General features: G+C 38.1%; 2 protein-coding genes across 4 annotated transcripts in view; one reads left to right on the forward strand and one right to left on the reverse strand.

Annotated features, from left to right (window-relative positions):
* LOC109965415 (OX-2 membrane glycoprotein) overlaps window positions 1–1779 on the forward strand; it is a 9908-nt gene extending 8129 nt beyond the window's left edge. For both annotated transcript variants that reach the window (XM_020609418.1, XM_020609417.1), the window contains exon 7: window positions 192–1779. In XM_020609418.1, coding sequence (XP_020465074.1) covers window positions 192–199 — 8 coding nt within the window. In that variant the 3' untranslated portion in view covers window positions 200–1779. The remainder of the gene's footprint in view (window positions 1–191) is intronic.
* A 2270-nt stretch (window positions 1780–4049) lies between these two features.
* On the reverse strand, window positions 4050–5988 carry si:ch211-214p13.8 (B- and T-lymphocyte attenuator). Of its 2 annotated transcripts, none has more exons than XM_020609420.1 (5): window positions 5609–5988; window positions 5480–5518; window positions 5263–5391; window positions 5137–5162; window positions 4050–4450 (listed from the first exon to the last, which is right to left on the reverse strand). In XM_020609420.1, the coding sequence occupies exons 1-5, from the start codon at window positions 5925–5927 to the stop codon at window positions 4157–4159; spliced, it is 807 nt and encodes a 268-aa protein (XP_020465076.1). In that variant the 5' UTR covers window positions 5928–5988; the 3' UTR covers window positions 4050–4156. The 2 variants fall into 2 exon arrangements, with proteins under 2 accessions (XP_020465076.1, XP_020465075.1); XM_020609419.1 differs by having other exon boundaries at window positions 5131–5162.
* Window positions 5989–13153: the final 7165 nt, after the last annotated feature.

Below are 13153 nucleotides of genomic sequence, written 5' to 3' on the forward strand. Positions count from 1 at the left end.
AACTGAAATGTGTGGATGTCTTCTTCACTAACTTTGTCAAGCTGTCACGCTGGTCAACTAAGTCATATTTGAAAATGTCCTTTAATGAACAGTAAAAATGCAAATGTCTGATAACATTGAGTTTTAAAACTTTATAATGAACTCTTGTTGTGCCAGTACTCCCCCTGCTCTCTTTGTGCATTTCTTTTCAGCTGATTAATATTATAGAAGAGACCAGAGCCTGAAAAGAAGAGGCAGTGCTTCTCAGAGCTAACCTTGCAGAACCTCTTCCCTCCATCATCATTATCATCATCTTGGTACAAAGGGAGGGTGTCTTGACACATTACTATGGATGTGTCCAGTACAATCCTATTGATGAGCACCGGACATTCGACTCTGCTCTTCTGCCTCTTTATCTGACTCTTGTCCAAGCTGTCCTCGCATGAAGTCCATAAGAAGATGTTGACTGGAACATTTTTTTGTCTCTGGTTCTGTAACTGATTGAGTCAGTGGCTGCCAACTGTGCAGCGCACAGCAGAGTCAATGTATGGCAAAATAATAAGCATGGGTACTGTACTTTACTCTAAGTTTGATCCAGTAGACACTATTCTTCTTCCATAAATACTCACTAAAACACCAAATGTGTATTAATCTGTGGCTGAAAAAAGCCAACAAAGGCATTTTTTCATACCTGCTTAAGTAATATTTGCTACAAACTACAGTGCCCATCTGTGGTTTTAGTAAAGTATTTAGTCTTATTTACTACTGAAACTGTACTCTATACCCGTGTCCTGTTTTTGAAGATTCCTCTCTTAATTAGTCTGTGTTTATGGGTTTGTTTGTTTTTTTTGACAAGAGGAAAAATATAGACTCTCCCATTTATAAGTAACACAACTAATTGGCACGTTGAGCTTACCTTTAAGGTCTATCTTCTTGTACCTCAGTCGATGGCCTCTGTCACTTCTGTGTATTGTGAAGGGTGGGTCTTGTCAGAAGTAGTTTTTTATTAGCTAAACTAAAGGGCTGCATACTTACAGCATGTCTTGTTTGTATAATGTCTGTTGCAAACTTTTCTACAGGTCTGTTTAGGTGTGTACTGTATGAGAGAGTATACAAAGTCTGCTCACACTGCTGACTTTGTATAGTCAGCAGTGTGAGCAGTGTTATACTGTGGGAGTGGGGGACATTTTGGCCGGCCTCACTTCCCACAACAGGTTTTTGAGGGTTCAGGTTAGAATTAGCTTAAGGTTAGATTAGGATAAGGGGCTAGGGAATGCATTATATCAGTGAGTGTCCTCACAAAGACAGAAGTACAAATGTGTGTGGGTGGAGGGGGTGTTGTTGTATATTTGGTAGAGATTTCCTTCCATGGTCAACTGACTTGAATCAGTACCCTGAGGAAGCAAAGCTGAAACCTTTTTGGTGCCCCTTCAAAGGAATGTGAATGCACTGTACTACACGTGCATTTAAATAGGTAAGCTGCTTGTTAAAATAATCTTGCATATCAAAGCATATGTCAGTTATCTACTTCAGGTTATCAAACTATCTGGGTTCAGTCACAGTCCTCACTAGTAATATGATTTTCAGTAGCATTCCTCTGTGGAGTTTCACTATATGTATACCACAGTGATTATGAGCACAGAGCTGGGATTTGAATAATTCTGAAATGTGGCTTTAGATAATTTTTTTAATAATGAAAATGCACCCAGCACCCTGTACGGAGCAACTGTAGATGAAATGATGTGTTGTGACCAACTTTGTAAACTTGTTATAGTAAATGCAACAAAAATAAAAAAGTAAGTCTCTGAGTCTTTATCAGTTTCAAATGTTGCCATTCTTCCATCTTTTTCAGATCAGCCTTGTACCTCTTACACTGGATTTAAAGAACATTCCTTGCTGGCTTGCCAGACTTGGCTGCCAGATGCTCTTTTTTCCAAAGGCAAGTTACGGTGGACCCCGCAGAGCAAACGCTACTCTCATACTGTACACATCAGCTTTGGTCTGATGTATTCATAAGCTCTGTGATGACAGATAGTATTTTTAGTTTTCTGCATTGGTGTTTTTACCTCAGCGCTTGCACAAATACATATCGGATTACAACTAGAACTAACAGACAGTTTGGATGTGCAGCTGAAATGGGGCTTTTGTAGGCTAAGTGGTACACTCAGTCAAGTTAAAGTTTCATTTCACTTTATTGGTGATTAAAAATAAGATGTGGTAAATATTAGTTTAAAAAGCTTACATTAAAAACATAGCTGCTATCTTAAATCCTAACTGTTCCATGCTCCTGTCTAATAATCTTACAGACATCCACCATCCGCATCTTGCAATGCTACAAGGTCTTTTAGCTGCAGTGCTTAAGGCCACACACTCGGGCTCAATCAATTCATGCCTGTCTCTAACATTTCTGTGTTTTAAAGTTTGTATGTGTCCTGAGAGAGAGAGTGTCTGCATGTGCACATTTGTTAGATGTTAAAAAGTCTGTTGCAAGTTTTGAAATCTATAATCCCTAAAGATTTAACAGTTAACAGAGGTAGGCAAGTTAAGGAATGTGAGTGCAAGTCAGGCTGCGATGACGGGGGCTAATTTTTAAGAGAATGTTATAGGACCCACTGAAAATGAGTAGTACATTTGAACATGCGTGCAGGTGTTCGATCTCTGCTGGAGGGATGAACACCATTCCTCCAAAAGATTCCATCAGCTGGTGTTTTAATGACGGTGCTGGAGATGCTGTCTAATACATCGCTCTAAAACCTCACATCATTTCCATACTCATCAAACCATTCAGTGACCCCTCATGGATGGGGGCGCTGCTACAGACTCCACACACTCTCTGAGTGGCCTCAAGCTCAGTCTAATCAGACCTGTCTCAAACACTGCCTTCACACAAGCCTCCACATACTTCATCTCTCTGCCATCTGAACCAGGGCTTTGTCCTCCAGAGAAAACATACAGTTACTAATGTGTGTTTCTATGTGTGTATGTGTGTGAGTGAGTGAGTGAGAGTGCAATCGAGACTATAAGCACAAAAAGTGTGTGGGCTGTGACCACTAGACTATGGTGCTGAGAAGGGAAATTTCCTCTCAGAGACACATAACGTGTTCACCAACTCATTTCACATAACACTCAGGACTCAGAAACCACATGTAGACTACATTTGTGGCTCCAGAATTTTTCCATTCTGTAAATTTTGCCTTTTTCCAGCAATATGCTAGATATTCTCACCTTCCATAAGCCTTCACATTGAACAGTGTGAGAAGGAAAATAATCAATTAACTGCTCACAGCCCAAGGCCTTAGTGATGAGGAGCTGCAGGTAGATATGAATTTGTTTTAATGAGTCACAAGCCCAAAAAGGTTGGGAACCACTAGCCTATGGTCTACTGCGACAAGTTGTCTTATTAAAGTCTTAAGTTGGTTTTGATTGATCCCTTCTATCTTTTGTTTTTCTCCTCTCTTTGTTTCCCATAACTTTAAAAAGCCAATCTGTGCTTTTTATTAACTTTTGTTGAATTGCAAGAAAAGAGACAGCCATAAGGGTAAAGCCATTGCCCACGCTGCAGTATCTCTGTCTAAACCATATGTAGATGAGCAGAGGCAGGACATGTGCTACCACACATGATGTGAGTGTCACAGATCATTTCATTTAACTTCCTGTGCATCTAAAATAACCACACCGCTGTGATATTCAGGCCACTAAGACTGTAGATTTCCATAGTTGGCGGTGAAAAAAACACTAAGGTCTGTACATGAAACAGAAAATATGAAACATACTGGGCTTCTAACTACATTTGCTCATATTCTTATTGCTCAGGTTTTAAGGTTGTATTTTTTAACAAAGTATAATGGTATAATAGAAGCAAGCTAAATGATTCTTTCTTTAAAATATTCAGCTCTCAACTGAAAGGAATGTAGAACACCATGTCTGTTGTCTGTCAAAGAGCAAAATGTTTCCACAGACACAAATCAGCCAAGAATCACTTGTAAATCTGTTTTTTAAAAATAAAGAAGCCTCCCAAACATTAGTCTTCATTCTATCAAATCAGACAGAAGCACGCACCTTGAGTCTGTACTTGACTTTTTATACAAACTTTGGCCAACAAAGTTTAAAAACTCAAATAATATTTTTCATCCATGTCTCAGTGCTGTGTGTCTTCTGTTTAACAAATTAATAATATTCAAAAAACACTTATGGTGGCATACGAACTTTCTTGTTTGGTTGCAATATGCTGTTTTCTGGCAGGTTTCCCAGACTGTTTGTGGTTTAGAGCGGTGTACACTACACTGTCTGAACCTTGACTTGTGCTGTTTGCCAAAGGCTGGTTCCCATTGGTAATCAGGCAAGGTGGCGCTGGTTGTGTCCCTACACTACTTGGAGAGTAGAGGTCATTCAGAATGGAGAAGTGAGCTTGCAGGACAGGAGTGGAAGGCGGACTCTTAGGGAGGTCGGGTATCATGTGGGTTGACATTTCCTGTAACACCAAAACACCAGAACGGGTTTAAATGAGCCTATAAAATGCTGCTGCCTGACACAGTAGTAAACATCTTGAACACCCAGTTTAAAGGAATAGTTCAGCATTTTTAGAAAATATGCTTTTTTGGAGTTAGACAAATAGATCACTTAACTCTTGGCACATATGTAAATTTGAAGCTAGGGGGAAACAGCTAGCTTGGATGTATGCAAAAATAGTTTCCACCTACCAGCATCTCTAAAGCTCACAAATGAACACATTATTATGTACATCATCTGTTTAATGCCTTCATAAACCTTAAAAAAACATCTCATAGTTTTACACACTATTTCTTGACTATTAGTAATAACTTCCTGGAGTTGTCACTGGTTGCTTTGCAACCTTGTGGTGACACAAGACTCCAGAAATTAGACCAGGAAATGATCTGGCACATAACACCTTTGTAAAATACAGCCTTTTTACACTTCAGTTTTTGTCTGGATTAAACAAGGAGTATACAACATATTAATTAATTAGTTTTAGGAGCACTGCTTAGCAGATCTGGTTACCTTTAGACAGAGTCATGCTAGCTGTTTCCCTGTTTCCAGTCTGACTGCTGGCCTTAACTTCATATTTAGTGTGCCAGTCCTGTCAGACTGACATCAAACTAAAGTTAGCAACACTGTATCACATTACTGTACCTGTACCTTTGCTGGCTTGTTGATCCATATTCCTGTAAAGATGACATAAAGTAAAAGCTTTTATGTTTAGGAGGTATACTTTACATATTGTGTCACAGTAATCTAAAATGAGAAAACATCTTGTGTTCTTACCTTTACAGTTATAAAACCTTAGGTATGCTACCGCTGTTAATGTGGCAACCAGAAGAGCTATGCCAGCACAGATAAATAAGTAGGGCCGCCAGGTCACAGCCTCATCATCAGCAGGCCTCAGAAACTCAGCTACAAGAAAAGAAGAACAACATCAATAGTCCTGGTCTGTATCCATTCAAATGCATCCATTTATTGTCTAACAAATACAGAGCCTTACCTGAAGTACTGTCAAGGTCTTCAACCCCCTTGCTGTTGTCTTTAGGGAATGATAGATGACAGAATTAATGCATGGAATCTGACATACAACCTGCATATTTTGATACTGAGAAAGGCAAAAACAACATACCTGAAACTGAGATGTTGATGGTATGACTAATTTGGTCATACCTGTGGTGGCTTCCTGTTAATTCACATCTGTACAAGCCATCATCATAAACAGAAATCTGTTTGAAAGTCAAATATGAGATCAGTTGATCTTTTCTGTATTCTGTATTGTTATCCTGTGTTATTTCTATGTTCTCTGTTTCTTTTATCCGGTCACAGTGGTTCGGGGCGAGGAGTTTACACCAGGTGACATCTAACGATTCTCCACAGTGTCTGACAGGACACTTGAGTGTGAGCGACTGGTTTGGGGCACGTTTTTTTGTCGTGCCTCTCTGCACCATCAGCCAAACCTTACATGAAGGAGGCAAGTCTGAAAAGAAGTTGGTTGGTTGGTGAGTAATGAGTTTGAAATAACATTCATTATTTCTACCTTTTGTTTCTTAGTATAAACAACTCACACATTACAGTGGAAATATTGGGTACATACAGTATGGAGCATCACAGGGAGGCAACAAATAAAAGAAATAAATTGTACTATTAGTACTTTTTAAATTACCCAGTACAAATCACATAATTATTGTTATTACATATGGGATACCACCAGGCCTAACCTATTTATACTTAGATTGAACTTACAGTCAGTGCTTTGCCCTGATCACAGAAAACTCTTAACTAAAAAGCAATTCAGTCAATAACCTTGACTATAATTCCTGATCCATGCCTTTGAAAAAAGGCAAGGAAAAAGTAAAAAAAAAAAAAAAAACATATGTCATGTCTTTATACTCTATGTTGTCCAATTAACATCATTATAGATTGCAGATATTTGGTTAAATTGTGTATTATCTGATGACGATAGGACATAAAAGATTGTCTTTGCTGTTCTCCGACTACAGGTTTAACAGACACACAGCTCAGATATCGGACCCCAAAGGTGCATTAAAATATTTTATCGTAATTTAAATATTTAGATAAAAAATAAAATAAAAAAATAAATAATAGAATGTTAAGACTTACCTTTACCATTCTGATAGATGGAGACGAATGTAAAACAGCAAAATATCATCAGATAGGTGTACACCCGTCTATTCATGAGTCTCAACATGTTTGTGACCTGAACCTTCACACCTATAAGACATAGGCTTACTTCGCTTGTAGTGACAAGCATACCACTTCCTGACTTCCCACCTACTGAACAGTAAGAGACCACCCTACACTTGTGAACGTCGCTGTATTATGAAATGCCACTGTGGGTGAAACCAAATAATGTGTTTTATCTGTGTAATTTAATTCTGTGATACACACCTACAGAAACACTAATTTATACAGATGTCGTTGTTCATTCTCAGTTCACAAACCGAGACCTACAGGGCTTCAGGGGTGGCTTGTCACTTCTTGTCAGGAAATCTGGGATCACTTCTGTAATTTGCTCAGAGTCATCATTTCAGCCAGCACCACTCTCCTGTTGCCTTGAAGCGGCTCAGGTGGCCACTGGGGCCCAGCAGGAAGTTGTAACATCCTGATTTCAAAGTCAGACTGAAGCCTTGGGTGCATCTATATGAAATGGATGATGATAATGAGATCACAGGTGTGGTGCATGAAAAGTATTTTCACTCTAGACAACCTATGCTTGAAAATAGCTTACACTGCTCAGCAGTGTGCACTGGAGGCTGCCTGCACCATCTTACTGAAATAATAAGGTATAAGAAAGAAAAAAACTCAAGTATACAGTAAATGACACTTAATTCTTTTTTATCACAAGTGTGGATGTTTGGTGGATGTGTCATCTTGTATATTCTTGCTAGAAGTTTGGGTTTTTCACTGCACTTACACAACCAGCAGATGGTAGAAGTTGACTTTTTCCGCTGCAGACTAACAGTGGTATGTAAATCTATTCCAGACTTTTCCAACAGTACCCTCTGGTGTACAACAGTAATACTATATACTGCATGTCAATGCATGTATTTGCCACTGGATGTTCAATTATCAACAAACATTTTTCTGACACTGGACATTTGTGAATTACTACTTTCAACATCAGCCTGCTTTAAAAACAAATCATGGCACCATTTCAGCTGTTACTTTAGTTTAGTTAGAACTGAATTACTGATTTAGAGACTAAGAAACATTTTGCCTCTACAGATATTGATTCATCAAAAGCCTTGCACTTGACAGCAATTTATCAGACCTTAATCAATGCGCAAAGATAAGGATGGCGAAATCGAAATCCCTTAAAAGGTCAAAAATGATGAAGAAAATGATCATTTTTCGTCATTTTGGTCATTAGATAGGTTTATCTATCCATTAGCCACAACTAGCACATACACTCAGCAGCCACTGTATTAGGTACACCCCTACAAATGTATGCACTTCAATGCAACACTTCCGCCTTAACATCTGTGTTTATGAAGCTCAAAATGTTTTCGTTTTTGATGAAATTGTCATAAATGTATAAATTAAATTACATGTTTATTGGTGAGGTCATAGTTAAAGGTGGTGTTGTATTGAACTACATTATGTTCAGAACTCTCTCTATATTTTTGTCCTCCCCAGTTACATACATGAGAGGGTCAGAATATTAGGACCACCTCTGAATATACTGTGAATCTACAGCATGACATTGTGTATTCTCACTAGATTAGAGATATGGTACCATGACACTGCATAAAACAAATGTGTTTCTTTTTGCTCTTTATTTCCTTTAATACAACCAGCAGATGGCATAAATTAACACTATACAAATACTTTTCTTCAGAGTATTCATGGTTGCATCTAGAACTGATGAATAAATATTGTAACGTATACCCAACACATGAGTACATCATAGAGAGCTGCCTTTCCTGAGACCATGCCAAACTGATTCAGTACTTCTGTATTTTAATGGCATCCACATGCGGTGAGCTGGACTTTCTGATGAAAGTGGAAAAAAGGTGAGTGACTTCCTTAAAATCAGCTATCAAGAAAATGTGCCAAACATGCAAATGAGAAAACAGTCACAAGAGCAAACAACACAGTAAAGTGTTATCACCTGCTCTGCTTAGTATCTAACAGTACAGATAGTTTTACTTGCAGATGTTTGCTGCTGATACTTCTGCCACTGAAGTTTTATTTTAAGTGATCAAATGATTTAAAGTATTACTTTTGAGTGCTAATTATTCAGCTCTGAATCATCCAGAGAAACGACTGGACTATATTCTGCTTGCTTTTTTTGTGATTCAGATGAACTGATATATTTGAGGTTTTCCACTACACAAAATAAATACATGCAACATGCATTTGTGTGTTCATGTGTGTGCATGTGTATGGGTGCGTGCGTGTGTGTGTGTGTGTGTGTGTGTGTGTGTGTGTGTGTGTGTGTGTGTTAGAAACCATCACCCACAGGAAATAAAAATAGCACAAAAATAGGCTGTTGTCTAGTCTCCTCTCTCTCTCTCTTTGCTCTCCCTCTCTACTGTGGCCTGTGTGCACTCATAAAGCAGCAGATAGAGCAGTGATAGATCTGAAACACCAGTGTCTGTCATAGTGTCAGGCTTAGGGTTGCTCTCAAACAGCCAGACACAGGTAACTGCCACCTGCTGAAAAATACAGCGTGAACATTCAGATTCTGTGGGCACATTATGGGAAACTGCACTTCGGGGTAAGTATCCATCCTTAAAGGCATGAAGCAGGGGGTGCTTTCAGATGCTTCAAAGTCAAATTTCAGCATATAATAATTGCTTTCTAAAGCTTTCCTGAAACAGCAGCAGCAGCAGGAAGAGAGATTAAATAGAAGAAAATAAGAAGGCTGGTAGTAACTGTTTAAATGAAACAGTTTGCTTTTTGGCCCGGTGACAAGCAGCTTCTGCATTTGCTTCAGTAAGGAAATAGTGGTTACTGGCTAACAACAGACATAGTTTCAGTCAACAGCTTCATCAACAACTTGTCAAACATGAAGAATTTTCAGTGTGTACGAATGACAATCTGCTAATGAGATATAGACCCAGAAGAATGTAAAGTGTCAAGTGCAGTGCTGCTAGTCACTGACATAGACAGTTGGCCATATACAATGCGGGCTGTAGGCGTATGCAAAGTGTTTCCTGTTGCAGCACATGTTATTTAGTAAGTTGTCAAGGCAACACTGCTGTTCAAATATTATTTGATTATGTTCTTTGGTATTTATGATGTAAAGGTCATAACCTCCGGTTAGGTGGAGCAGGACCCAGCACTTCCATTCTTTTATTTAAATAAATTTATTTTACACTAATGGCTTTCTTTATTGTGTGTCTGATGCTATGTTGATCTGGCTGACTGTTTTTGGTGGGGCCTCATCGTTTCCAATTCTTTTACTGTCAGGACAAAGAAGAAAAGAAAAGGTAAAAACTACATTTGCAATAGCATGTATAGCATTTTGCACATATAAAACCTGTAAACAATATTGTTACATTTTACATTTTGACATTTTCTCTTTCAGAGGATTCTGCATCTGATGATAAAGACAGCAGAGATAACAAGGTAGACCTGCCCACACCAGTGTTGAATCTAACATACATCATCATGGTTAGAAATTCCAGTTTTTCACTGGATGTAGGTCTGTTCCTGTGCTTTTATGATATCTCAGTCAGAGGTGCTCCTCTATTAGATTTGCATTCTGACCAGGTTTTGGTGCAAGGCCTCTGTTGTAAAACAAAACCTGGGGTTGTTTTTTCATCCACAGGAAGGTGTAGCCTTTTACATGCACTAACACAGCATGAAAAATTACAAGAAATAAGTTTTAGCAAATGTTCAGGGCAATGGAATTCCCATCTTACTCTGTGTATTACCCCATGACAGCCTGCTGAGGATGTAATGTACGCCTCTATCAACCACGGCATTGCCAAAGGATCAAGAAAAAGAGCTACCTCTGACGATGATTGCGACTATGCCACAGTTAATATCCCGGCAGCACTTGAATCTGAGTGCTCGAATAAAGATGAATGTACTGATGATTATGTACTTATGGGGTAAATAGAAACAAGAGCTACTGTATTATAAGATGTAGGATTATTAGTTTGTATCATAAACAGAGAATGCCTGATATTCTGTAATGGTGTGCAAGTTGAACTGTTAGATCGTTATCTTCAATGAAGAAACTGTGCTGAAAAAATACTACAGCCCATAGTAATTGGTTGTGGAAACATCAAGCCCCAAGATGTTTCTTTTCACTTCTGAGGGAACCTCAAGCCCATACACAGCTGTAGTGTTTCCATCTCAAGAAGACAAACTTACATTTGCCCTCTTTACAGAAGAAATTCAGCCTCAGCAGAATGTGAAAGTTTTTTGTCTGCCTGAAAAGAAATGAAACTGGACCTGACGTAAACACCGCAACATTCAAAAGGTTTCATCTGTTTTGAATGTTGCCAAGAATGTTCTCAAAACAGCAAATCCAGTATATTCTGACATTCCACTGCTTGTGACTCCTCGACCTAAAAGGCTGAATTGTACTCGCAGTAAAGTCGTGGTAAATTTAACTTTGAAATTATTCTAAATTCATTAGTTTTTGTTTTTAGAAAAAATTGTCAACCATTTAATGTTCATGCGCTTGTCAGAATTACTGCATGCCACCAAAATATCCCACAAAAAGATATTTATGGTTGAAGAATTTTCAGCAGATAAACAATATGAAAGTGTTATATTGTTAATGAGTTGTGCCTACATTCCTGAAACACCGTGACATTACTGTAGCACATGATTTGGAAGTAAGAAGACATAGAAAACTGCACCTGGTGTTTGGGCTTCAAATCTTTTGCCATTCATGCAGGACAGACCAAACTATTGCTATTGTAGGTTTGAACAGGATCTGAATGACTGACATTTTAAATCCACTAGCAGTTGAATTTTTACATTATTGTGAGAACATAAAAGTCATCAAAATTGGTGTATTATGTATGATTTTTTCAGCTTTCATGTAGCACATCTGCTACAAATATAAGAGAACTGTAGTTTTTGTTATATCATGAGAGGAAAGGAACAACAGGTTTATAACCGGGTAAACAGAAAGTGAACACTGAGGAAACACAGAAACTTTGAAGTCAAGCTGCCTAATGCGACCATATTCACTGTATCTCTATGATCTTCTACTGAACATGAAAGTTGGTTTTTTATCTGATGTGTGTTTTGGTTGAAACTGAGCCAAAGCTGTGCTTCACTGTTAACCAAATTTTCAGCTGCCAGAATGTAACCCCATGTTAAGCGGCATCAATCAGCCTTCACATGCTCAGGTGTTCACATTATAACATGTCAAAATTGAGTTTGCAATTTGTGCAGTCATTGTTTATAAATTTCCACAACACATATCTTCTGTTCATTTTGCAATACAGTGCTCCTGAGAACTACTGCACACCACCCAAATATACTACAAATACATATTTAAGCCTTAAGAATTTATATATTTTATGTTTTGTATGCATATGCAGAAACTGCATACCTTTGTCTAAGTACAGGACTATTTTTATGCTTGACTGTATGCAATAAATGTGGTAAATTGCCTTTGTTTCATTGTGGCTTTAAAAGTTTAAAAGTACCACACAGTTAAGGTTCTTCTCACAGAAATCAGCTATTATTAACTAGTGATACTGAATGTAATACCACAGTAGTAAATACAGGAAGCCTTAGTGAACATTCACAATCTTTCTAAGTCTGTCTTGAAACACAATAAACATGCAAAAACATATTCCATGGTTTAGTTCACACTAGCATTCTGAGCTTCACAAATCAAGCAGATAACTTCCAATGTTACAGAAAAAGGGGATTTATACAAAAAGATGTCTAACTCATACTTCTGAAGTCTCCTCAGATGAATTTTGAAATTGTGCCTGATTTTTGTTCTCCATCAGGAATGATTACAGTAAGTAATCTAAGTGTGCATTATTGCATTATTCAGACATCTTAACATGGACTGTGATACAGTGCATGATCATGATAATGGACTATGTTCTGATCTCCACCGCTAGATGGCAGACCAGCCCATTTTTTCAAGTTTCCAGTTCAAGTTCCCCTTAAACATTTTCTACAGAAACTGTTTTACACTGATGAAATTTTTGAGCCAGATTCTAAATCCCTCCTTGTATCCGGATGGACCACTGCTTATAATCAAATGAGAAAAGGTGGATGATTTGGGGGGGCTTTTGCTGCATGTTGCAAAATATGTAAAAGTCACTTTGTTTACAATGTATGTTTATTGATAGACATAAAATCGTCTCTGATTGCCAATATGGTTTTAGGTTGAACCGAGTGACATCTCTGGCCATTACCAACCTAATTGGAGGACATAACAAGTGCTATGGATGAGAGGAAATACACGATGGGAATATTTATTAATCAATCATGAGTTATTAATGGATAAGTTAGAAAAATATGGGATCAGAGGATTGGTTTTGAATTGGATTAGAAGTTATTTGACACAGAGGCGTCAATTTGTGAAGTTGGGTGAATACCAATCGAGTGAGCTGGACATTGTATGTGGAGTGCCTCAGGGTTCTGTTTTGGGACCCAAATTATTTATATTATACATTAATGATATATGTAAGGTTTCTGATTTAGTGAAAGTGGTTTT

The sequence above is a fragment of the Monopterus albus genome, unplaced genomic scaffold (genome assembly GCF_001952655.1).
Source record: "Monopterus albus unplaced genomic scaffold, M_albus_1.0 scaffold99.1, whole genome shotgun sequence".
NCBI lineage: Eukaryota > Metazoa > Chordata > Actinopteri > Synbranchiformes > Synbranchidae > Monopterus > Monopterus albus.